The 27281-nt window shown below is 40.8% G+C and overlaps 1 protein-coding gene across 5 annotated transcripts in view; it reads left to right on the plus strand.

Moving 5' to 3' along the window:
* LOC143127647 (NACHT, LRR and PYD domains-containing protein 12-like) overlaps positions 1–27281 on the plus strand; it is a 303167-nt gene that overhangs the window by 165689 nt on the left and 110197 nt on the right. For 4 of the 5 annotated variants that reach the window (XM_076289282.1, XM_076289264.1, XM_076289274.1 and 1 more), the window contains exons 1-6: positions 15853–15960; positions 16108–16221; positions 16377–16490; positions 23385–24190; positions 24374–26174; positions 26489–26659. The exons of the other annotated variant lie outside the window; for it this stretch is intronic. In XM_076289282.1, coding sequence (XP_076145397.1) covers positions 15893–15960; positions 16108–16221; positions 16377–16490; positions 23385–24190; positions 24374–26174; positions 26489–26659 — 3074 coding nt within the window. In that variant the 5' untranslated portion in view covers positions 15853–15892. Of the gene's footprint in view, positions 1–15852; positions 15961–16107; positions 16222–16376; positions 16491–23384; positions 24191–24373; positions 26175–26488; positions 26660–27281 lie in introns of those variants that run through there. 5 annotated transcript variants of the gene reach the window in all.

Genomic DNA, 27281 nt, shown 5'->3' on the forward strand with positions numbered 1-27281 from the left:
ACAGAATGCCATAAAGAACGAGACAGCCACTAGGCAAGCTAATATATATATATTTATATATTTATCTTTTTTTTTTTTTTTTTCTCCATTGTGTGCTAGTGTGTGTGTGTTTGGGGGAGGGGGTGGAGTGTGCGGCGTGGGTGTGTGTGTGTGAGTGTGTGTGCTCTAATGTTCTATTATTTTTTATTATTCTCCATAGTCCATGTCAATTGTTATTATTATTATTATTATTATTAATTGCTAATTGTTTTGATGTAACTATTGCTTTGGCAACATTGTAACACTTACAGTCATGCCAATAAAGCTCATTGAATTGAATTGAAAAGTTATATGGCGACAGAAATCAACAATCAAACAAGCCACTTTTATTTTTTGCTGTTTTCATTAATACAAAAGATGGGTGACCCTCCCTCCTAGACAAAAAAAAGTTAGGTGACCCTCCCCTCAACAAAGAATAAAAAGACATGACTCTCCCCTATTTTCCTCCGGTGACCCCGTTTATAAATAACGAACGGTCCCTAAGAAATCTCAAAGTGTTACCTTTCATTTAAGACCAGGATTATGCTTCTACAGCAAGAGGTTGCCACACTGTAAGCCTTTTATTGTCAGTATGCATTTTGGGAACCCAAAAGTCCTATGGGGAGTTTCCATAGGGCATTTTACAAAACACATGAGCATACCTTGGCAAATAATGATCCAAAGCACTCATTTCTTCATTCTATATTGATCTACTTTTGCACACAGCTTCACAAGACCTGGTGCTAGTGCTCAGTTGTGTTTCTAAGCCATCTCAAGTGACCTAGAGGGCTGAAATGTGGTCAGGTCAGAGATACTTGTTATCCGGCAGAACTATAAAACAGTATTCTATTCTCTGTACTTCTGTGCCAGTACTTCCACAGCTATTCTGCTATTAAGCTATTCTATTGTTCCCTAAGAAACTACAAGGTCTCAGCTTTCTAAAGAGACCAAGCATTTGATGGTAGGCCAAACTAGGTGGGAACAATGGCCTCTGAAGTAGGCACATTGCAATTTCAAGGGGGGGAAGCCTAAAAATGCCCATCTCATATTTAAGTACATAACATCCATGAAATGTAGAACATTGGACATAATGCAGAACACTAAACCTCATATTGGAATATTGGACATCATGCTCTATTCAATTTTCTCTCAGTAGCCTAGTATCATATTAATTTAGGCTAAATTGACCTAAATGCGTGTCCAGGATTTATGTCGCCAGAACTGTTCCGCGCAACCACCACGGGAGTAGTTTTTCCACTTTACTTGGGGAACGTGCTATTTTGGACATGTGATCAACGCGGAACCGGTGAAAACGAAAGTAGTTTGAAGCGAGGGTATTCCTGGTTTGGTATGTCCTTGCGAAGACAAGTTTTGTACATGACTATTTCCATCAGTTTTTTATGTCGGTAAGTATACATATACTTTATAGGCTAAATGTTTTGACTGGTGGCTTTTTCGTGGACTGAAAACTAACAAGATAGAGCTGTAGGATCTTAGGGGATTGTTTGATAGAGGCCTACATGAAATGCTAGCCTAGACAGATTAGGTCTAGTCCTACTTTTTCACCGCAACCGTGGACATGAGTGAAATAGTTCGGGATAGGCTCTGTCTAGATTAGAAGTGGATCTATAGCAATATTTCGTCGTTGTAAAACGGCCAACCCAGAGAATTAGTCCTATAGGCAGCAGCAGCGGCTACATTGACGTTTTTTAAGTAGGCCGCCTAGCCAAGCCAGGCAGTGCATGTGATGCTAGCTCTGTGTTGTTTATTTTGCCAACAATGACTTTAACTAACTTTTTGGTCGAAAAATACAACGTTTATAACAGTCGCTCAAAGTCCATTTCAGATTAGGCGACAGGTGTCACGTCATCCGGCGAAATATGACGTGACACCTGTCGCCTAATCTGAAATGGACTTTGAGCGACTGTTGTAAAAGTTGTATTAAAAATTGTATTGTAGCCTATATAAAAGAATATTATTCTTTGGTCAGCGCCACCGATTTAGGCTACTGCTCACATTGACTTCCATTCAACACAACAAACGCTATGTGCTCAAACTAACGCCGCTGACCAGCAACCATTTCACTTTCATAATCAACTATATGTTCGTGCAACAATATTACATAATACAAATATACAGAATTTGAATCAAGCAACGCGGAAAAATATCGGGAGGAAGAAAATTGCAGCTGCGTGACGGGGAGTGCTTTGCATTCTACCTTCTCCATGAGTCACGTAGCCTATAACAGATCACCTCGGCGGCATTATCCCGTACTTGTCAGAGTAATTTAGTTACATTACATTTAAAAACATATCTTGATATTACATCACAATTTATAAAGGAACGAAGTTTAAAAAGAAAAACACAATATATCAGAGGGAACACGAATAATTAGTAAGGAACAAATTCTACCGTAATTTCCTGTTAAATTAAATATTTCATGGCGCTATTGCGCTGCACGGCCGCCAGATGGCGACATTTCATTGCTTGCTTTTACATCCAAAAAAGGCCCGAAGTGCAGTGAAATGCCGCCATCTGGTGGCCTGAAATATTTAATGTAGCTCATTATATTTATTAGAAAAGAAGCATAAGCTGGTAGCCTGGTTGATCCAGACCCTTCTCAGTCGTAACTTTCAGAGCGAATCTCGAATTTGCCGGAAGTACGTCTGGGTTTTTCCCAGGCTAGTAAGCTGGCATAGGTCAGCGGCGTTGGTTTGAGCACATGATTGACGTTTTGTTTACATGTGTTGAATGGAAGTCAATGGGAGCCGTAAATTGGTAAATGGCGGTGAGCAAAGATGACAGGACACCGGTCTTCAGATTGGCTGTCATAAGGAGGAGGGCAGGGATATCCATGATGCCCCCCCGCCCTTCCAAATGAATGTCCAAATCACAAACGGATGTTAGCTCAATTATGTCTAAGAAAAGTCAAGTAGAAAATGGACAGATCTACTTCCAGATTTTCTTTCCCAATGTTCAGACCTTTTCACCAGTTTATTGTTTATCAACTGTTGTGCTTTGCAAGAGATTTTGCCTGACTCACACTAGCTAGACAGATTACAGGTCTGTATGCCATGGGCTGTCTTCATGCAGACTGTGTAATTTTGTGTGAATTTAGATCCCTATACTGTAATATATCCACATATACAGTATGAAACTTGAACATATTCCCTGTCGGGACTTATTTTCCCGATAATGACCGGCGTTCCATACGTTATCCCTCACATATTTCCATCTATGTTAAATAATACCGGTACTGTATTTCCATGTATTTATCAATGTATTTCAAACTGAGTAAATATTCAATATTGGCCACTTTATTTTCTGCATATAATTAAATATATTCAGCATAGACTTTCATGCAAGATATCCTAGATATTCCACACATACTTGCATATATACATTCTTGACAAACAAGGTGTAACCGAGGTCTTAATATTCCTGTAGTTCATCTTACTTGTCATTGCAGTGCTTCATGACAGATGGTTGTTAACGGTGGAGCAGAAATGGACCCTGAGATCTAATTGGTCCACACAGCTGCTAAAAGTAAGCACTTCATGAGAAACCTTTCATCAGAAATATTTTGTTCACCAAGTGTTGTTACAGAGGGCCACTGACACATCTATGGCTTCCTCTTTATTTCTTTCTCTCCCTATGTCTGTCTCTGTGCCGCTGTTTCTCTCTATTTATTTCTAGGTTGATTAGGATGGATTTCCCTCAAGAGGATGAGGATGCTGTTGGTGGAAATCAGACAGGCAGATCAGCATGTGCTGTGTCCAGTCATGTGTCCCTGAAGGATGAGGAATCTGTTACTCATGGACATCAGGGCGTCAGCAAAGGACAAGTGCTATCTTATCCAAGGTGAGTTGTTACTTTTGTTACCTGCATACAATGTCAACACCATGTGTAGTGATGATATTTATTTCCTTAGAGGTCGTGAAAGTCATTGAACTTGTAGTGTGTGTCTGTGTGTGTGTGTGTGTGTGTGTGTGTGTGTGTGTGTGTGTGTGTGTGTGTGAGCGAGAGACAGAGAGAGAGAGAGAGAGCGCATGTGTGTGTGTTTGTTTATGTGTGTGGAAGAGAAAGGGTGTAATGAAGTGAGGCCTAAGTGCGCTTTCTTTTGCGCTATTCAAGTAGCCTACCATCGGCACCTTTAAATAGGCTATGGAACCTGATAACTTGTGCATTTTTCTTTTACATTTTGCATTGGGGCTTAATCTAACGAACCATAGTTCAAAGCTTGCTGCATCAGAACATTACACAAATAGACCTATTAACCCTTAGAACCCTAAGCTGTTTTTAGGGCATTTTCACTACCTTTATTCATAAGGATTTATTCTGGTCATTGTAAGTTCATGTATTAGTACTAGCATTGATTTTATTTTAATGTTTAAAGAATTAAAACATAAAAAGCGTTTTATAAAAATTCTTATATTTTGACATGTATCTCACCACAGCAAGCTCAAAGCTCTACATGCATTTCATGTGTGTGTAGGGCAGACTGTCCTGAAACGGGCAATATAATTGCCATGTTGAAGGGATACTCTGGGGCTGAGCAATTTACAGTAAGATGTGGTGTGTGATTTACGGAAATAAATGGCAATTTTTATTTAGTGATGAAAAATGACCTTTCTGCGCTCCATATCTGTGACACGAACTGATCTGACCTGACTTGACCCGAGGTTGCGTGTTAGCCTGCGTGCCTATGGTGTAAGCACTCATAATGATTCTCAACTTTTTACTGCATTGCCATGAACAAAGTACAGGAAAAAAAGGTGTTTCTTTGTTGAACAAATTGGGATTCAATGTGAGCCTTGAATTGGATGCCATGCATGAATTTGCTAGGATCTCAAAACCGGATTATAAACATGCTTTGCCATAGAGAAACACACACGATAGCGTTGGATTATAAACATGCTTTGCCACAAAAACAGACAAAAACGTGGGGTAAGTCCAGCAATATGAAGTTATTATTTTGCTGTCACTTTGTTTGTTTTATAACCCAGAAGGATGTACTTGGTATCAAATGATAGCTCTGAGTCTCCTCTTTCATCTGACATGTGTGGCATATCTATCCGATCACGAGCCGCGAGTAATTCAAACGAGAGTAATGGGTGTGCAGCATTGGTTTGTGTACATGACGTTATTATTTTGCAGTCACTTCGTCTGTTTTTATGAGCCAGAAGGATTGATATACATGATGCCAATGGATAGCCCTGTGTCTCCTCTTTCATCTGCTTGCCATATCTATGCGATCACGGGTTCGCGAGTAATTCAAACGAGAGTAATGGGGGCGCAGGTAAACGCAGAGAAGTATAGACTGTAAATATGATGCAATTTGATTTAATTTCATGATTTTTTTTAATTTTCATACATAATTGTACAGACAAGTGTGTGGTCTCTTTGGAAAGCCCCACTTCTGCTCTGTCATGCAATAAAGGTTTCATCTCGCTGTGATGAGATCGCGAACAGATCCGGAGCAATTTAACAGAGAAGAAAGGGTGTGTTTTTTGACGCACTTTGCGTCAATCGGGTTCTAAGGGTTAATATAACAACAAAAATACAACCTGAGCATCACAAACAATAGCTGTATGTAGCCCTATGCCTATGCTATATGGTCTGATCCAAAGTGAGTTGGTGCACCTTCATCCTGGATAAGTGTTTGTGTGTGTGTGTTAAAAGGTTATGTAAACATCCTAACCGTTAGCCTGAGATATTGCAACTTCATCCTGGGTAAATGTGTGTGTGTGTGTGTGTGTGTGTGTGTGTGTGTGTGTGTGTGTGTGTGTGTGTGTTAGGGGTATAAGAAAATATCGATACAATTGAATATTGCAATATTTTATTTGGCAATGCTGTATCGATTTTCAAAACCATAATATAATTTTTTTTTATTAATAGTTTACAAGCACCTTATTTTGTTATAGACATAGGCCAAATTGTACTGTACAGTGTACTCAATTGCTTGTCTAAAGCAAACTTTTTTACTTACATTTTAATGTGTATGATTAGATAGTGTCTTTCTAAAGTTAGACTTAGAAAATCACAATATATCGCCTTTCGCACTAGGGATGGGCATTCGATTAAATTTACTTAGTCGATCGTCGGGAGAATTAACGATTGACTATGGATTAATCATTAATATTTGTAGGCCTATATTAAAATTCATTATTTATTTAACTTTTTATACATTTAAAAATGCAATGAAAATACAAAAATACTGCGTGTTTCAGGTGTCAAATACAGGTGTTCAGATTAAACAGAGACCTTCGTTTGTTCCAAAATAATAAATTATAAAAAAGAATCATGAACAATACCTTAACCAAAAACATAATGCTTATATCTGAAAGGTTTTGTCAACATGTAACTCAAAACTATCCAAGGCACGGAGTCGAGAAAGAGGGTGAGAGATAGCCTATAACAATTAATTTGGCTATAACAAAGCCTCATAAAAACACAACTACCATAAATCCTCAAATTATGGCCGGGGTCTTTTATTTACTTAGGCTGTGCAAAGCACAGGGCTTTATTTGGAGCAGACGTAGGCTATATTGAGCAGCCTTTATTTCTACGTGCGTTTTATTGTGAGACATGCGTTTACCGCTAAAGCAGAAGATTTTCCGTTTGGTTTGGGATTTAATTTACTTTTGGACAGTTTGATTATATTGCTCAATGTTGGGACTGATGAGCACTGAAATGTGTGTAGAGATCCAAGCGTGTTATCTGTCTACACTGAATCCGTTAAATATGCCCTTCTATTGCATCATATTTCTTATTTAAAATAGCAGAGCAACAAGACTGACAGAAAGAAGACACTGGGCATCTGACAAAAGTTCTTTCAAAACGTTGCGTTGTATTGCGCTGCTTGAGTTGCTTGCAGTCAAGTTGATGGCTGGCTTGCATGTCATGTCACGCTTGCATGTAATGTCACGCCTAGCACTACATCTCTCGCGGTAGGCTAAATATAACTGTGTATCAGGCAGAATGTAGTTATATGGTCGTTATAGGAATGTAATAGGGCTGTAACGATATGTGATTCAAAACTGAAATCGCAACACTCATATCCACAAACCTGTGTCGCGGTGTGAAAAGGCAGAACCGACACACCCTTTCTAGTGTCTAGCAGTGCTTTGCAGCTTACGCGGCCGCTTAAACACATCTCCCGCTTTACTTGGCGGTAGCCTACGTTGCTTTCATTGCAGACTTTACTAAATAGTCCGGTGGACAGCCCATAGAGCCCAATTGTGGACCCGGAAATGTTGAGTACACCAAAGTTTTATGATGGAAATATATAGTATGGGTTCCCAGCATGCAGAAACTGCCGGATGCTAATTTGCATATGTTGGGCAATTTGTGTAATTGAGCTAATTAGCATAAATTAGCATAATAGCCTATATTGATCATATTATAAGAGCTGCTTGGCCAAAATGGACAATGTTAGTATGTTTGTAGGAGTTACTGGAGATGCTGAGTCCATATCTGACATTTTCAAGATTCAAAATCACTATTTAAACTTGGTTTGGTCACATTTTACTCTCATTAAGCTGATTTTGCTGAGTTTTTTGGTACAATTTAGACAGATTTTTGGAGGATATCGACATCGGTACAGTGTTAATTTCGTTGACGAAGACTATGACGAAAAATACTCGTCAACGAACCTTTTTCACGGACGCAAACTAAATAAAAACTAAATAAAAAGTGAGATATGATGACTAAGACTATTACGAAAATAACTGACACTTTAGTCAACGAATAAAAACGAGACTAAACTATTAGGGAGGGACGAATGGTGATCCTATCAGAATTACTTTTTTTGTGGGACAAGTTGGGAAGAAATCCAATCAAAAGTTAGTTGCCAACCGCCATAGAAAGAAATCCAGGTGGCGGTAATGCGCCATAAAGCTGTGCAAAGAAGAAAAAGAGAGCGCGTATGGTAGAAGCATAGAAGCAGCATTTTCGTAGCAGAGCCTTTCAAAAATCAAATGAATAATAGACATGTTACAGCTAGGGCGAAAAAGAAGAGTTGATATCTGGGCACACTTCACATATGACACTAAGGACAACAAGACAGCCTGCAAACCGTGTGGAGCCAAAATATCCGGAAAAAACACCACCAACTTGAAACGGCATTTGCAGACGACTCATCCAGAGATACATGCGAAGGTAAGCATACACGCTAAGCATACAAGGTTATTTTTTATCTGATTAACCACCATGTTTGCGCTAAACTTGGAATAAAATAGACGCTAAAGGAAACCACCTCTGAACTGTATTAGACGATTGTCTCGTTGAATTGATATGAGTATAACTATTCAATGTTCTCAAATTGAATCAAATGTGTAGGCTACTAGGCTATATGTTCTGGTGTATGTAACGTTAAGAGACAGGACTCCTCGAAGGCCGTTGGCAATAGCCATGCCTTAGCTCGCAAAGGAAACTCGCGGTTCGTTTAAAAAGAAGCCGACTTGTTGTACAACTTTCTTTGGCCCTACGAAAGCAATAGCATGGACAGTTAGCTTGTTTAGTTGATTCCATTGTTGCGAAGCCTGCTTCCAGAGAGAGAGGGCGAGATCTGAGGAGATTGGGCAACAATGAATAAAGGGGAAATCAAGTTGAGTTTTTTTCTCTCACACAGATACAGAAGACGTCTGATGATAAAAATGACCATGGTGGAGATAAAGCTAGTGCTAGTGCAACCCAGCAGACCATCACTACCGCCTTTCTTACTGCTTCTAAGTACAAAATGGATTCAAAGGAGCATTTAGTCAAGGAGCAGGCCATCGCGAAGTGGATTGGACGAACAGGATTACCGCTGACAACATGCGAGGACGAGGAGTTTATACAAATGATGGAGACAATTGAAAAGAAACTAACAATTCCAAAGAAAACAAAAATGAGCAATTTAGTTGAAACTGAATATGAACACGAAAGAGACAAATTCAAAAAAAGACTGGCTACTGCCAGGAGGGTCAGCATAGGCCTTGACATGTGGACAAAAAAAGGACTGACTGCCTCATTCCTTGCTATAAGCGCATGCTACCATTGTGTTGAACAAAGTAAACCTGTGCACATATTGTTGGCCCTTGAACAAGTAGCTCACCCACACACTGCACAGTCTATTAAGGCATGTGTGGACAAATGTATGCAAGAGTGGGCCATACCAAAGGAGAAGATCCTGACTGTAATACAATGGACAATCGGAGTAACATGATGGCAGCCTTTAAAAACACCACAGCAGAAGATACCAGCTCTGAAGATGACTCCCCTGGGTCCTCGATGGAAAGTGTCTCTGAAATTGATGACCAGCGGTGAGCCATGTTTACTTAATTTTTTTACATGATGATCAATTATCACATGAATGATTTCCCCCCTGCCACACACTACATATACACACACACCAGTCACTTTATTAGGTTTGGACTTATTTGGTTGTCTTTTCTTGTTAGGTACCATCATGTCGACATGGAAATGGCCCGGACACCGTGCGTGGTGCATACCATACAACTTGTGGTCCACATGACGCAGAAAGAAACAACGGTCAAAAGAGTCGTCGATAAAGCAAGGTCTGTGCTGAGGCTCTTTCGCAAGTCCTCAGTAGCAACACAGAGGTTACTGGACCAGTGTGGTGTTATTGTTGTAAATGACTGCCCCACACGCTGGTCAAGCACATTCAACATGGTCACACGACTCCTCACAGTCAAAGATGCAGTCTGTCAAATCTCAAATGACATGGGATGGGACAGTTTGCTTACTAGTGAGTGGCAAAAGCTTTCATCATTGCATGACCTACTGCTGCCTTTTGCGGAACACACTAAAACCCTACAGAATGACACTACATCTATGTCCCTAGTGGTTCCTGCCCTCTTTGATCTGCTGAGCCACCTAGCTGATTTTGCAGAGAACACTCGGTACAGAGACCTCGCCACTCTTGCAGAGAAAATGAGATCAAATCTGAACCTACGTTTTGCTTGCCTTTTGGATTCAAACGATGAGAAGTTCTCACCACTTGCAGTAGCTGCCTGCTTTGTCAACCCGACTGTCTGTGAAATACTTGTTAATATTGATGTAGCTGATGGAAATATCCAGGAACTGCTGAAACAGGCAGAAGACTATGTGGTCAAATGCACTTCCCCACACACAAGACAGGAGGACCCAGGACTTCAGGAGTCTGAAGATGATGAAGTTGTTGAGGAACCAGAAGCAGCGCCATCCTCAAAGCAGCCGGTGTTTAGGTTTCTTTCAAAATGCCGTACCACAAGGCCTAAACAGAAAACGTCCACAACCAGCATCAGGCAGCAGATCATTAAGTACAAGGAAGAACTTTCACATCCCATCACTGAGGACACAGGAACAGACTTCTGGCTAGAAAAGAGTGACCGTTTTTATCACAGTTTGAAACCTTTTGCATTAGACTTGTTGGCTATGCCAGCTTCTCAAGCTTTTGCAGAAAGGGTATTCAGCATCACAGGTAATCTCACAAGAGGACGGCGCAACAGAGGAAGGGTCAGATTGGAGCGAAGTGCTTTCCTTAAAATGAACAGAAACAAATAGAACCGTTGTATTCACTGCTATTTACAGCATTCCTGTAGCAGTATGTGCACAGCTTAGAGAGTTACTGGTCTGGTATTTGTTTTGTTTTTTGTTTAATATGAGAGCAGAGATGTTTTTGTTCCATGCAATAATGGCATTACAGCTTACAGTGTTTCCCCTACAATGTATTCATCAGCGGCGCAGCGCCGCTGCTGGAAATCAAGCGCCATTGCAAAAAAAAGTTGCCTAATTAAAAAAAAAAAAAAAAAAGACGCAAGTGAACTTCAGGAACAGCTGCCGTTCGTTCAGGTTTCATGTCAACAAATAATAGTAGGCTAACGTTGAAGGCGCAGTCAGGATTCCACAGGAGATCACGCTTGTTTGTGTTTATGTTTAAGTTTATTAGCAGACGCATTTTTTGTGCAAGAAAACGTAGCCTACATTATGTTAACCAAGGAACCAAATTAAACACGCCAGCGAGATAGCTGCCCCTACCTTCAGTAGCCTATTCCCAGATAAATTCCACGCATTGTTTCGTTTTTGTTTGTGATACAGGCAATGATTTCAAGACGTGTTGCTAATACCTAGGCTGTGAAACTAAGGTCTAGCTAGCCTACTGGTGGGTTTAATTGAATTTGAGTAATAGGATACGCAACCATTTACATCTGAGAGAGTTTGTAATTCCTGTAGAGCTCACCAAAATGATAGATATGATACAAGACACTTATCTGCTATAATCCAAGATAGATTTTCTTCGAGTTTTTGAGCATTTATTTTACCAAATGACATGGGAAACATAATTCATTTAATCCACATATGCACCATGCACAACAACGCTACTAAGTTAGCTTAAAACCTTGAGAATCAAGCAAGCCGTCACGGCATTAAAGTGACAAGCACTCAATTCGACTTGCACAGCACCTGACATGAAAGAGAAGTCTATATAGTTTATACAGTGCTGTGCAAAAGTTAAGACACCCATGCTGAAATTGACTAAAGGGAGGAATAAAAAATACTTTGCCTTTTGTCTTAATGCCTTAATTAAAAAAAAAATAGGACATCAATTATTTTTTAATGTATCATGTATCGTAAATAAACAAATGTTATTATATAAATAAATGTCTTAACTTATGCACAGCACTGTATATTCTAAATAGTAATAGTTTGTACAGTGGCCTACAGTGTACCGTTGTACAGTGGCTAATTACTAATAATGTAAATGAAAAAGGTGAAAGAAAAACATGAATAATCCTGTTCAAGTACTGCAATAATCATGCTTTGTAAATGCTTGTGTTGATGGTTATGTCATAATTTGTAACTCAATCTGTCCATTTCTTTCACAAAATCCACCAGAAGTCACCATTTCAGGAATCATTTTTTCAAAATGTTCTCTTTTTTTTGGGGGGGGGGGGGGGGGGGCTTCCTACGATCAACAGCACCGCTGCTGGAAAATTTTCTAGGGGAAACACTGAGCTTAGCATTTCATTTAAATATGTTTTGTTTTTTTTCTTTTCAAATCTTTGTGCATTGTGTGCAAAATCAGAGTAATTGATGAAGAAAAGCAGTCTGCTTTTTAGTTTAATGTGATCTTTACCTGTACTTCCAATGCCAAGAGAGCAGGGTTTTTTCATTTACTTGAACATTGAGGAGTATTTTTTTGGTAGTGTGTGCAATGGCATTACAGCCAATCTTTTATTCTATGTTTGAGAATTGCACTAATCTGTTCAAATCTTGTTGATTTTGTAAGGCATTCGAGCCTAGCAGTTATTTAACTTCTCTTGAGGTATGTGAACGTATGTAATGTTAACAGTAGTGAATTTTCTGTATTTAGATACCTTGTGCAATGGCATTACAACCAATAGTTAGAATTGCACTTTATTTTTCTTAATGTTTTTTGAGTGGTTTATCCATTTCAATAATGACATCTTGAAAATGTTATATGCATTGCATATCATTCAGGGAGAATGCACTTCTTTTTCAGGGAGCAAAGCCACAGTTAATGGTTTTGAAATTCTAAATAAAATACATGTTTTGTATCTGTAACTGTTCAATCTGTGTCTAAATCTAGATAGATAGATAGATAGATAGATAGATAGATAGATACTTTATTGATCCCCTAAGACTAGACTAAGACTAAAACTCTTTTGACATTTAGTCGACAAAAACTAGACTAAGACTAAAAGATTTCAGTTGACTAAAATATGACTAAAACTAAATGGTGTGTTATTCAAAAGACTAAGACTAAATCAGAATTTGCTGTCAAAATGAACACTGCATCGGTAAATATCGGTATCGGCCATAACCGCAATATTAATATCGGTTATCGTATCGGCCACAATTTTCACATCGGTGCATCACTAATTACATTTCATGTAGTTGAAAGAGTCGTGATTTTCACCCACTGTTTATTGCGAGACAAGGCAGCCACTTTCATTCATTCAAAACGTGCGCTGTGCTGTAATGGAAACCTTATTGCATAGCCAAGTAGCCTAAATTAAGTTTGAACTGCATGATTTACTTTAGTAAATTCGTAGGCTGGAATGCCTCCAGTGCGGCAACAATTGTGTTTAAATGTAGTACTAGTAGCCTAGGTCTACTGCTTCAGCCTCTGGCAAGCTCAGAAGGGGACGGCAAGCGACTGAGCTAGAGAGCAACGTGTTGGAGACCCATGGTGTAGGCATCGACTTTTCAATGACAACAAGGTATTAAACCAACCAACAATGTAAAATATTAAGAAGAGCTCTTATTTCATTGAGTTAAATTGAAATAATGTCTTCTATTGCTCGTGCACTGATAGCCCTACTGGTAGGCAATTATTAGCCTACATCGCAGTGTTTGCAGTGGACTAACGTTATCGTTTTTTAAATAATAAAATGGTCCCACGCCACACTTCACCGTGAACTCTTCATAAATCAAGACGGAAACTCGTAGGTAACTGAATAGCCTATAAGGTCAAATATTGTCCCCGGGTGGCATAATGTTTAATTGCTGCCATACAGTGAAATTCATTTCATTACTTCAAGACACGCTATGTAACGCAAACTGCATTAGTTATCAATGACAAATTAATGTGATCGACGAAATTCTTAATGATCAACTATCGATCGTCGATTCATTATGCCCATCCCTATTTCGCACAGTATTGAAATATATTGCAATATATTGAATCGTAACCCATCTATCATGAAATGTAAAGTATCACCAGATTCTTGCCAATACACAGCCCGTGTGTGTGTGTGTGTGTGTGTGTGTGTGTGTGTGTGTGTGTGTGTGTGTGTGTTAAAAGAAAAGGATAACATGCTGTGTGTGTGTCTGTTGACTTAAAGGAAAACTCCGGCAATTTCACTTTGATCTCCGTTTTTCGAGGCTACCAAGTACAGTTGATACGAAATAAAGCAAAAAAAATCAGTGCTACCTAGCTCGAGATGTTGCAGCCAACAGCTATAGCAGCAAAGCAGCTACAGTACTATACTCTGGGGGCATGATGTTAAAAATGCCCCCAGAATGAGGCACTGTAGCTGCCTGGCGGCTCTGAAAAATCGCTAAAATTATCCTTTAAGCTGTTATTCTGTCTCCTTATGTATCCAGACCACATACACACAGACCAGTGTCTCCAGTGCCCAGCTGTGTTTCTATGAAGAGTGACCGGTCCATGGATCCCCTTGCCCATTTCAGCAGTGGACCCCCACAGTCCTATTCAAAGTGAGATATTGCACCTACATCCTGGATGTGTGTGTGTGTGTGTGTGTGTTTGTGAAAAGAAAAAGGGTATGCAAACATTCTAACTTGACAAACTATTATGAAAATGTGTCGGCTCAATATGTGTTGTCTCCTTGTGTAACCAGACCACATACACACAGACCAGTGTCTCCAGTGCCCAGCTGTCTTTCTATGAAGAGTGACCAATCCATGGATCCCCTTGCCCATTTCAGTAGTGGACCACCACAGTCCTATTCAAAGTGAGATATTGCACCTTCATCCTGGATGTGTGTGTGTGTGTGTTAAAAGAAAAAGATAACATGCTGTGTGTTTCTGTTGACTTAAAGGAAAATTCCGGCAATTTTTCACTTTGATCTCTGTTTTTCGAGGCTACCAAGTACAGTTGATACGAAATAAAGCAAAACAAATCAGTGCTACCTAGCTTGAGATGTTGCAGCCAACAGCTATAGCAGCCAAGCAGCTACAGTACTATACTCTGGGGGCATGATGTTAAAGATGCCCCCAGAATGAGGCACTGTAGCTGCCTGGTGGCTCTAAAAAATCGCTGGAATTATGCTTTAAGCTGTTATTCTCCTTATGTATCCAGACCACATACACACAGACCAGTGTCTCCAGTGCCCAGCTGTCTTTCTATGAAGAGTGACCGGTCCATGGATCCCCTTGCCCATTTCAGCAGTGGACCACCACAGTCCTATCCAAAGTGAGATATTGCACCTTCATCCTGGATAAGTGTGTGTGTTTGTGTGTGTGTGTCTGTTAAAAGAAAAAGGGTATGCAAATATCCTAACTTGACAAAATATTGTGAAAATGTGTCGGCTCAATATGTGTTGTTTCCTCACATAACCAGACCACAGACACACAGACCAGTGTCTCCAGTGCCCAGCTGTCTTTCTATGAAGAGTGACCTGTCCATGGATCCCCTTGCCCATTTCAGCAGTGGACCACCACAGTCCTATCCAAAGTGAGATATTGCACCTTCATCCTGGATAAGTGTGTGTGTTTGTGTGTGTGTGTGTCTGTTAAAAGAAAAAGGGTATGCAAATATACTAACTTGACAAAATATTGTGAAAATGTGTCGGCTCAATATGTGTTGTCTCCTTGTGTAACCAGACCACATACACACAGACCAGTGTCTCCAGTGCCCAGCTGTCTTTCTATGAAGAGTGACCAATCCATGGATCCCCTTGCCCATTTCAGTAGTGGACCACCACAGTCCTATTCAAAGTGAGATATTGCACCTTCATCCTGGATGTGTGTGTGTGTGTGTGTGTGTGTGTTAAAAGAAAAAGATAACATGCTGTGTGTTTCTGTTGACTTAAAGGAAAATTCCGGCAATTTTTCACTTTGATCTCTGTTTTTCGAGGCTACCAAGTACAGTTGATACGAAATAAAGCAAAACAAATCAGTGCTACCTAGCTTGAGATGTTGCAGCCAACAGCTATAGCAGCCAAGCAGCTACAGTACTATACCCTTGGGGCATGATGTTAAAGATGGCCCCAGAATGAGGCACTGTAGCTGCCTGGTGGCTCTAAAAAATCGCTGGAATTATGCTTTAAGCTGTTATTCTCCTTATGTATCCAGACCACATACACACAGACCAGTGTCTCCAGTGCCCAGCTGTCTTTCTATGAAGAGTGACCGGTCCATGGATCCCCTTGCCCATTTCAGCAGTGGACCACCACAGTCCTATCCAAAGTGAGATATTGCACCTTCATCCTGGATAAGTGTGTGTGTTTGTGTGTGTGTGTCTGTTAAAAGAAAAAGGGTATGCAAATATCCTAACTTGACAAAATATTGTGAAAATGTGTCGGCTCAATATGTGTTGTTTCCTCACATAACCAGACCACAGACACACAGACCAGTGTCTCCAGTGCCCAGCTGTCTTTCTATGAAGAGTGACCAGTCCATGGATCCCCTTGCCCATTTCAGCAGTGGACCACCACAGTCCTATTCAAAGTGAGATATTGCACTTTCATCCTGGATAAGTTTGTGTGTGTGTGTGTGTGTGTGTGTTAAAAGAAAAATGGTCTGCAAACATCCTAACCTTACGAACTATTGTGAAAATGTATCGGGCTCAATCTATTATGTGTGTTGTTTCCTCACGTAACCAGACCACAGACACACAGACCAGTGTCTCCAGTGCCCAGCTGTGTGTCCATGAAGAGTGACCAATCCATGGATCCCCTTGCCCATTTCAACAGTGGACCACCACAGTCCGATCCAAAGTGAGATATTGCACCTACACTCTGGATAAGTGTGTGTGAGTGTGTTAAGGCGAGACACTACAGGTGAATAGGGTAACATTTTTAACAAGCAGATATCACTATGGAACTTACCCAGTTGATTACTTACATTAATATGAGAAAAATATGTATTACAAGTTTTCTGTAATTTAATGTTTACATATGCAAATTAGGCATTATCTAATTAAATATGCGCTAATTTGCATGCATTTTAAAGCAAGAAACCTGAGCATTGGATACAGCCAGGTTCAAAATTATGGTTTCATTGTGTTCAGATAATAGATGTTGTTACAGAGGGATTTATGAATATCTACTTTAGTTATCCTGTAAATCAGAATATGATGTCAATAGCCCTAAAAAAATCGATTTTTGCCATGTTTTTAGGCATAAAATGGGATGTAAGGCAGGCTAGGAATAATATATCAACAAACCCCTCTGTAAAAATCTTCGAAATATAGTTAGGCATACAGTAAGTCTAGAAAGTTTGGTGTATGTAAGTGCTTCTGAAGTGGAGTTTCCTTGCTCAGAGTGGGAGAGGAAACTCGTTTTGAGAAAACAGCCTTGAAAGACAACCAATGAGATTCCGTTCTCAGCCTAGACTCGTCTTTGAACTTTCACGATTGATTGCTGATACAAAAGATTTGTCCATATATGGATCCATGGAGGTATTATATATAACAGGAGAGAGTGACTAAGTCCCGCCCTCCATACAAATGAATAGTGGAGGCTAGGCTAGTAAATCCGGCCAATTCATAGTCAACGCCATCTTGTGTGATGTTATTCTTCCTGAGTGTTCTCAGGAAGTACAGTCTCTGCTTGGCCTTTTGGTCCTTTCCATTAGACTTATAAATCATTGTACACCTACCCGTACAACATGTACGAATAAGTTGCTAAAGGAGCGCGTTTCTCTCGAGCCACGAGGGGCATTAGCAGGAAGCTGGTCATTGTTATTGTTTTGTGCTACATGTAGCCTCTAGCTAAATGGCTGGAAAACAAATTGTTACATTGTATTGCACGCACAGCAAGACCGTGCAATGCATGAATTGGTGACCGGATTGAAGCAGCAATGTAATCAAGTGTGTAAGAGCATTGAATCAACAACATTAAAATGACCAACACAGTACATATGCAAAAAAAATACATGTCATCTCAGCAATGGGCGCAGCCATGTTTGTCGTAAGGTCATACATCCACCTTGGGGTACCCTCAAGTACTCCGAGGTAAAGGGGGTGTGCCTGCGTGAAATGCCACAAGAAAGCTGGGTAATTTACACTTTCCAACTCGGGCGATGTATTTACAAGTCTAATAGAGCATCACAGTCCCGCCCACAGGAGTTTCCGGAAGTAAGAATTCAATGCAATTTCTCCATTGACAATTCGGGTATAAGCCATAAACTCAAAACCAGCTACGGCTGTACTAAGCGATTGTGTATGCTCATATAGACGCCAAAAGTTCACGGGGCACTAACCTCGTTTTGAGATAAATGTCTTTTATTCGCGATGTCTTGGATAAGTACTTCATTACCCACATCCTGAACAATCCCACAATCCCACAGTGATGCCTCTGATTGGTGGAAAGGCCGTTCAGTCATAGTTTGAAACTTGAATCAGCGAAAATTATTGACAAAGATGGCGAAAATCTTAATGTGAATAAAAACTTTCTAGACGAACATTGGTACTTGTATCAACAAGGATTGTGGTTTATATATCACACGAACTTAGTCAGGGCCAATACACCATCAAATAGAACACTGTAAATGCTAGTTTGAACACTTAACTTTTCAGGTAGCCGATAGCGAATCATTAGCCTTTCAGACATTAGAATGTCATTATAATATATAACATTATAACATTAGCCTACATGCTGCAACACAGGTATGAAATATATTATGTTTTAGTGACCTTGTTGTTTCTATGAACATGAATTGTTGTTTATATGAAACATCAACTTAGACGAGGCATAAAAAGCCCTGTATATCCCCATTAAGAACTTAAACCTTTGAACTAGCTAGCTAGCTGATAGCAAAGCTGGATGCTACCACCTGGTAGACACTGCAGTAAAATGGTTAGCAAACCGTCCATGCCCCCGGCCCGTGAATATTTCAGTTTCAAGGACGAAATCAAGAGTGTCCAAAGGGGTGAAAACCACTTTAAATCGGGTCACATTATTGACTGTTGTGTGTCGAGGGTCAGCTTGTGGGTTATGTATGGGCCAGCATGAGGAACAAGACCTATCAAACCTACGAAGTTGTGTGGTGAGTTTTGCAGGGAGGTTGGTAATGCTAGTTAACATTAGCTAGGCTACTGTAGCCTTCATACTGTACGAGCCATATCAATCATTAACCTAGAAATACTTCTTCGTACATTTAATGAACATTTTGTGTAATATTTCAAGTTAATAAACTGAATATGGTGGTCCAAGAGTAGACCATGCACCGGTCCATGCATCAGGATGGCAGTCAGATACGAAGCACTGTACAATGTTGCTAACGTTAACGTTAACCGTTTTCACACACACGATATAAAATACACGATGGTAAATATAACATTCAATACCAAAACACTATTATTTACACGATTACTCCTGAGGGGAGAGGGTTCGCTGCTGTCGCCGGTTGGAAATGAATAATTTCGCGCTGGTTCGTGCTGCTTATATATTTTTCAGTGAGGCCCTGTGGTTTATGGGATGAGTAGTTCCCAGTGTTGCCAACTATCTAAAATGGAAAGTAGCTAACGCCAGCTCCAAAAGTCGCTAAATGTCGCTAGATGACGTCACATACTAATTTGCATATCAATTACGTCACCACGTCGTGTACCCCCCCCCTCCAAAAAAAAAAAAAAAACGGTGATGGCCCTTTAACTCTCTTTTACACCTGTTTGCTTTTGTCCTACTCAAATAGTCAACTTTAAATATATTTCATTTACTATACTTGTATATTAATTGAGACACTTCTGTACACTATCTGCCTACACCAGAATGAGCATCAAGTGGCTGAAAAGCAGTCCAACCTATTCCCAACTGCTCCATCTGCTTTGCACTGCTTGAAGTCTGATTATAACTTCACCATAGGCTACACACAATTTAACCTTACTGGCTATATTTTGGATATATTTAGGCTTAATGTCACTAGGACAGACCAACAGATTTTTCCCCCTCAGCCGACAGTCTGTCCTGCATTGACAACATTGAGGCTACATAGCCTAAACGAATGCTATATTTTCCTAACCTGTATGTTCGATTTTGAACTGCTTGTGAATGAAGTTGTAGCCTAGGCTACTTTCTTTTGTTCAGTGTGGTTGTTGAACGATGCTGGCAGCGTGTCCTTGTTTCTCTGTCATCATGTCATTGCTCTCGTCTCGTTGATTCTGGTTGTAATCTCACCCGAAGTTGCGGCCATAGAGTTGCGGCACCTTCCAATAACGTTGTCTGAGCTGTTAGATCTATAGAATATCTACTTCCGTGTAATAACATGGGCTGATACTACAGGCCAGTCATTAGGCTACTTTTATAATCATGGGGCAACGCTTCGGGCGAACTCTGTGTAATTCACAAATGAAACAGGCATGAGACTTTCACACAGCACGAACTCACTGCTCACACAGAAGAGTAAAAAGGGACGTTACATGCCATCACATCAGAGTCTCCAAAAGTCTCCAAGAACGCCAGAAAAAGTAGCTATATTTGTCGCTAGTCGCTTTTTACAAAAAAAGTCGCTTGGGGGGTCTGAAATCTCGCTAAATATGGCGACAAAGTCGCTAAGTTGGCAACACTGGTAGTTCCTTCGCTCAGAAATGAAAATATGTACACAGTCTTGTACCTTTGACTTTTTTTGGACTTTCTCTTCGTTTTTTAACTCGAAATGATATGTTGTGTGCTTATGAGTTACTCCGTAGCTGGATATCCTAAGACATGCTCTAAAACTCTTTAAATACGGATTTTTCCAAAACGTCAATGGGAAAAATGAATGGGAAAGCTACTTCCGGAAACTAAGCTCTCTCGGAGGAGGGGCGGGACTGTGATGCTCTATGGAAAGGGCCATTTTTCAACAGCTCAGAGGTGTTCACATTCCAGGATAGGTCCTCCTCGATATAGACACCCAGGAAGCGGAAGTCTGCCACCCTCCCCACACAGTCCCTGCTGATGATTAATGGTGGGATTTCTGTTTTATTTCTCCTGTAGTCTATGATGAGTTATTTGGTCTTTGAGGTGTTGAGGAACAGAGATGAGCCCCACCACTGTGGTGTCATCTGCAAACTTCACCATTGTGTTGCTGTGATGGACAGAGGAGCAGTCGTGTGTGTAGAGGGAGTAGAGCAAGGGACTCAACATACAGGCCTGGGGAGAGCCGATACTGAGGCTTAGGGCCGTGGATGTGTGGTGGCCCACTCTGACCCTCTGTCTGCGGTCGGAGAGGAAGCTATTTATCCACAATCAGGGATGGAAATTAGCCACCCGCCCCCCCGTCAAATGCGGGTAGTTTTGTGCGCTGGCGGGTGAATTTGGTCAACTTACCAGCCACTGTGGCGGGTAAATAGAGCTAGCATACCACAAATAGCCAGATCCGGTCTAATTTTCATATTGACGATTAAAAATAAGAAAGTGTCTGTAGGGATCATGTAGCATTACCAGCCTATACGGGTAAGTCAAGCTGATTTGAAGTTCTACAACAACAGCCCGCAGCATAGCCTATAGGCACTGGCGCAGCGCTTTACTTTTTGCCACTACCATTAAGAAACTATGCTTTCTTGTGCCACTGCTAGCTTATTTCAGGATGACTGCATAAACAGAAATCTAGTGAGATCTGTGGATCTGCGTTGTATCTTCACACTGTTCACAGGCGAATATTCTCACGTGAATAGTTCTCTTTTGAAGTGGCCTGTATAGCTATTTTAATCTGGCCCGCGACACCATCATGGAAAACACGCTGCTATTTAGACCTATGAGGCAGACACACGCACATCTCCACATTCATTCGAATATTGAATATCTCACAAACTTTTCATTCAAGAAATTTCAAACCGTATATCACAATAAACAGCAGAATCTACCGAACACAAAGGTGTTAAGCATTTCCTTATACAATTAGCCGGTAAGTAATCCGTTTTTGATATTGAAGCAAATGTCTACAAGGTCTCCAACGTTGGGCTTTTGTAATACAGGATAAGGCCAAATACAAAATAAAAACAATATTGCCTAGATCAGTGTTTCCCAAAGTCTGGGTCGTGACCCATGGGTGGGTCGCAGGAGATTTTATTTGGGTCGCCAGCACAATTTATGTTGTGTTATAGGCCTAACCGATACCATTTGTCATTAGATACCAGGAAAGCTAACCGTTTTCTATTAGGATGTAGTTTGTTAACTACCACAGTCACGGTTTTGTCATAAAAGCTCATGAAACTGGCGCATTCTGGTTCTGTGGGGCGCCTGCCATGTACCTCGCAGTTGCAAACTACAAGGGACATGAATCCGCCTATTTGCACGAACATTAACAGATAACATCAGATACCACAGATAACTTTACCGATTAAAATCTAGTGACCATGATGTCAACTAAAGCAGACATCCATAGACCGGACATAAGGCCATTCAATTTGCATGTAGATAGTTTCGATTTTAAATGCAATCTTTAAAGTTAGCAACCTCCTCACATTCTTATTTCTGATTTAAAATGCACAACAGCGCAGACTATACAATATAATATAATACAACATATCACGACTTGAGTTATTTGCTGTTTACATCGGAATTGACGTCCACAGTGTTATGGACCCATTTGTCTGCAACGCTACGTAGCCTACAACATTTTTTTTTAGAAATACAGGAACAGCTTACTATGCTGACGAATGACGACTGCGCAACATCAGAGAATTTCCCCAATCTTTTCAGTAGTCATTTCCAACTTTTCACGCTGATGGTGCTCAAAATGCAACACAACCGTGTTCAAAGCAGGATCTATCTATCTAGATCCTAGGCTGTAGCAATGTATGGTTGGGGAAGGCATAGAAAAGTTGGAGAACCTGTGGCCTAAAACAATATTGGTGGTGAAATGGGTCGCGATGGTCTGTCATTTTTAAAAAGTGGGTCCCCAGAAAAAAAGTTTGGGAAACACTGGCCTAGATAACTGTATATTAAAACCAGAGTTTTTCAATGTAGTTTCACAAAATGTTAAGCATGCATATTAAGTTTCTTAAAGCTGAGCTGTGCTTAAATTGTTCAGTGCATGATTTCATAACAGGCCAAATAGAAAATAAATGCTAAATGTTAAATATAGCCTTGATACCTGTAAATATTTAAATCAGATGATATAGACAGTATAGTTAGATCAAGTTGGAGAGTTGGATTATAGGATGCTCCAGAACTCACACAAATGGAGTCTTAAAGGAGCCACACCACTTTTATGACAAGACACTATGGCATGAATGTGGTTCTGTTGACCTTTAGTTTTGTTGTTACTGTTGCTACTGTGACCTATAGTTTCACAGACTAAATTGCTAAATGCAATTTACAATTATTTTTCTAAAATAACCTCATTACGAGAAGGAATACTCACAAGGGCCACAAATGCTGCTATTTCGTTGACTTTGCTGCTGTATCATTGAGGACAGGCCTCTTATGAGTTACATTGGTCATGAGTTCTGTCTGTCATGGTAGATGAAATGACGGCAATTAAATGCTGCAGCTGCACTCTTCACTTTTCACATTTTTGTAATATTACATAATATATAATAATATTGTTATTGGACACACCAAACAGATACATATTGGTTATTGTTATCTGCCCTAAAATTATACATCGGTGCATCTCTTCTACTAATCCTGTAATGGAATGATCCAGTGAAAAATTAGGGCAATTATCAATTGTTGTTGTCTCTGCAGTGGATTTAGAAACATCCTGACCCAGGATCAGTCCATGTGTGGAGTGTGTGAGCAGCTACTGAGGGACCCAGTCATCACCAGCTGTGGACACAGTTTCTGCAGGCAGTGCATCAGCAGCTACTGGAGCCAGTCTGGTCCATCAGGAGACTACTGCTGCCCCCAGTGCAGAAAGAGACCCAGAACACAACATTTTTTAAACCCTGGCACAACTATGGTACAACCTCAGCTATACCCACCTACAGCCATTGCACAACATCACCTATACCCACCTACAGCAATGGCACAACCTCACCTATACCCACCTACAGCCATGGCACAAACTCAGCTATACCCACCTACAACCATGGCACAATCTCACCTATACCCATCTACAGCCATGGCACAGCCTCACCTATACCCACCTACAACCATGGCACAACCTCACCTATACCCACCTACAATCATGACACAACCTCACCTATACCCACTTACAGCCATGGCAAAACCTTTGTCTTACCAACACAGTGAAATGCCACTTTATCTGAACCCATCTGCAAACATGGCACAAGTTCCTCCATACCCACACACAGACACGGGGCAGCGTCCTCAGTACTCAAACTCAGCCATGGGGCAGCATAATCTTTATCCACATAATCATTATCCACACATCCAGCACCCTCTGTATCCACACATCCAGCACCCTCTTTATCCACACATCCACACAGCACAGATCTCTCCACAGCCTCCCTTAGATGAGCATGCAGTCATGGGAGACAGCACCCATCTGCAAACTGAGCATGTTGCAGTTAAAAGGGCCAAACTAACAGGTGAATATTTAAACATGAAGATATGTCCAAGAGCAGGGCTTGAGTTTGGATAAAGAGACCATTTATTTAAAATAAATCAAAATGTTATACAATCTGTTATCTATTAAAATAGCAACGTGCTATTTTATGGAAGTACTTTACTATTTTATTTGTTTGTTTGTTTGTTTGTGTATTGCCAAACAGACAACCATGTCCTGAACAGAGTACTGATGACCCATAAAGCCATCATGAAGAGGAGGTTTGAGAGCATATGTGAAGGCATCATAAGGTCAGGGACTCAAACACTCCTGAACAAGATCTACACAGAGCTCTACATCACAGAGGGAGAGAGTGAAGGGGTGAATAATGAGCACGAGGTTTGGCAGGTAGAGTCAGCATCCAGACCACAAACTACAGAGAACACTGCAATCAACTGCAATGATATCTTCAAGCCCTTACCTGGACAGGAGAGACACATCAGAACTGTCATGACCAAGGGGATTGCTGGCATTGGAAAAACCGTCTCTGTGCAGAAGTTTATCCTTGACTGGGCAGAAGAGAGAGCTAACCAGGATGTAGATTTCATGTTTGTGCTTCCTTTCCGTGAGCTGAATTTGGTCAAAGATGATCAGTACAGTCTTCACCGACTCCTGCTTGATTTCCACCCTGAGCTTAAGGAGCTACAGGACAATAAATACAAAGACTGCCACATTGTGTTCATCTTTGATGGTCTGGATGAGAGTCGACTTCCACTGAATTTCCAAGGGGACGAGAAGTTGTCTGATGTGACACAAACATCATCAGTGGATTTGCTGATGACGAGCCTCATTCAGGGAACTCTGCTTCCTTCTGCTCTCATCTGGATAACTTCCCGACCAGCAGCAAGCAGTTTAGTCCCTTCTCAGTGCATCAGTCTGGTGACAGAAGTACGAGGGTTCAATGACCCACAGAAGGAAGAATACTTCAGAAAGAGGATCAGCAACCAGAATCAAGCCAACAGAATTATCTCGCACATTACGGCAACCAGGAGCCTTCACATCATGTGTCACATGCCAGTCTTCTGTTGGATCTCAGCCACAGTCCTTCAGCAGATACTGGAACAGGGTGATGGGAAGGAAGCCCCCAAAACACTGACTGAAATGTTCATACACTTCCTGCTCATCCAGACCACCAGGAAAAACCAAAAGTATCAAGAGGAAAGTGAGACAGATAGACAGAGGCTTCTGGAATCACATAAGAATGTCATATTGAAACTGGCAGAGCTGGCCTTCAAGCATCTGGAGAATGGAAATCTGATGTTCTATGAGGAAGACCTGAGAGAGTGTGGCATTGATGTCAGGGAAGCCTCAGTGTACTCTGGCATGTGCACTGAGATCTTCAGGGAGGAATGTGTGTTTCACCACAAGAAGGTCTACTGCTTTGTCCATCTGAGCATTCAGGAGTTTCTTGCTGCACTTAATTTGTTTGCTTCCTACTTGAGTAAGAACATGGAGGTCCTGAAACCATTTCTTAGCAGAAAGTCCAAGTCTTTGCGAGATGTGCCTCTAGATGAGCTACTGAAGAATGCAGTGAACAAAGCTTTGGAAAGCAAGAATGGACATCTTGATTTGTTTGTTCGCTTTTTTCATGGCATTTCTCTCGAGTCAAACCAGAGACTTTTGCTAGGCCTCCTGACACACACACACAGCAGCCCAGAGAGTGTGAAGAAAACAATCAAGAACCTGAAGGTGATGCAGAGACCAAATATCTCCCCCGAGAGGTGCATCAACCTGTTCCACTGCCTGGTGGAAATGCATGACTCTTCTGTTCATGATGAAATCCAGGCTTTCCTGAAGGCAGAGAAAGGTGCCGTGAAACAGCTCACACTGGCTCACTGCTCAGCCCTGGCTCATGTGCTTCTGATGTCTGACGAGGTGCTGGATGAGTTTAATCTGAAGAAATACAAAACATCAGAGGAGGGACGGAGGAGACTGATGCCAGCTGTGAGGTGCTGCAGAAAGGCTCTGTGAGTATCACGATAAACACTTTCTCATTACACACACTGATGCTGATATTTTTTGCTAGAACTCATGTTTGGTGTGTCTCTAATCTCTAATAGTAATTTATAGAATTATGTCCTAAAGCAGGAAAACAAGTTATGTGTACTTGATTTTGCAGGGACTACAGATCATGGTATAAATGTAAATCACTTATCAGTCTTTAGTGGTGTTGTGTCTGTGTTGTGTCTGTGGTTGGACAGCATTAATTCCTTTCCTCTCACTCTTCCTGCAGATTTAAGCATCCCACATTACCTTTTATACTCTTTTGCCTCTCTTGCAGACTTGCTGGCTGTAAGTTAACAGAGAAGTCCTGTGAGATAGTAGCCTCAGCTCTGCAGTCTGCAAACTTGTCCTTAAGAGAGCTTGACCTGAGTCAGAATGAGCTGAAGGAGTCAGGAGAACAGCTGGTCTCTGCTCTACAGAGTCCAAACTGCAAACTGGAGACACTGAGGTCAGTATTATTGTTGACTGTGATGACGGACACATATTGTTAAAGGTAGACTGTGTTAACCAGACAATAACAGCATTGCTGTTTAATTAATTTAGTATATAGTAAGGGTTGATTCAGACTGGCTGCGTAGCGTGAACATGGCGTGTCTGTTGCGTGTCAGTTGCGTGGCGGCTGCATTGCGTTTTCTATGTCTGCACACCAGAAATGTGCCTGACGCTTCAGTGAAATCGTTCCTCGCTTGCTCCAACTTAAAAGAGGGACGAATAATCTACAAACCGATTTGTCACCTTAGAAAACTTAAATTCCAAAGAACTAAGAGCAATGATACTCATAGAACATTAATTGTAAAGGATAATGCAACACCGATAGTGCAACAATGAACAAGCTGTTGCCAAATGGCAACGTCAATACACATAAGCCTAAAACTAAAGGGATCAGTGGGATTAATTGCCCAAATAATACAGGTTTAGCCTCCAAGTTTTACTTCAGCCTTACTTGATATGAAGCATATTCAAATTGCTCACGTTTTTCTTTGCTCTCTGTAGCACACTCATGTTTCTACGAAATGTGCCTTCTTAAATTCCAAATGAATCTTTACTCACTGGAATAGTGTCATCACATG

The sequence above is a fragment of the Alosa pseudoharengus genome, unplaced genomic scaffold, assembly GCF_046254945.1.
Source record: "Alosa pseudoharengus isolate Yale_2024_CS ecotype anadromous, Long Island Sound unplaced genomic scaffold, YU_APseudo_1.1 YU_APseudo_1.1_scf_1, whole genome shotgun sequence".
Classification (NCBI taxonomy): domain Eukaryota; kingdom Metazoa; phylum Chordata; class Actinopteri; order Clupeiformes; family Clupeidae; genus Alosa; species Alosa pseudoharengus.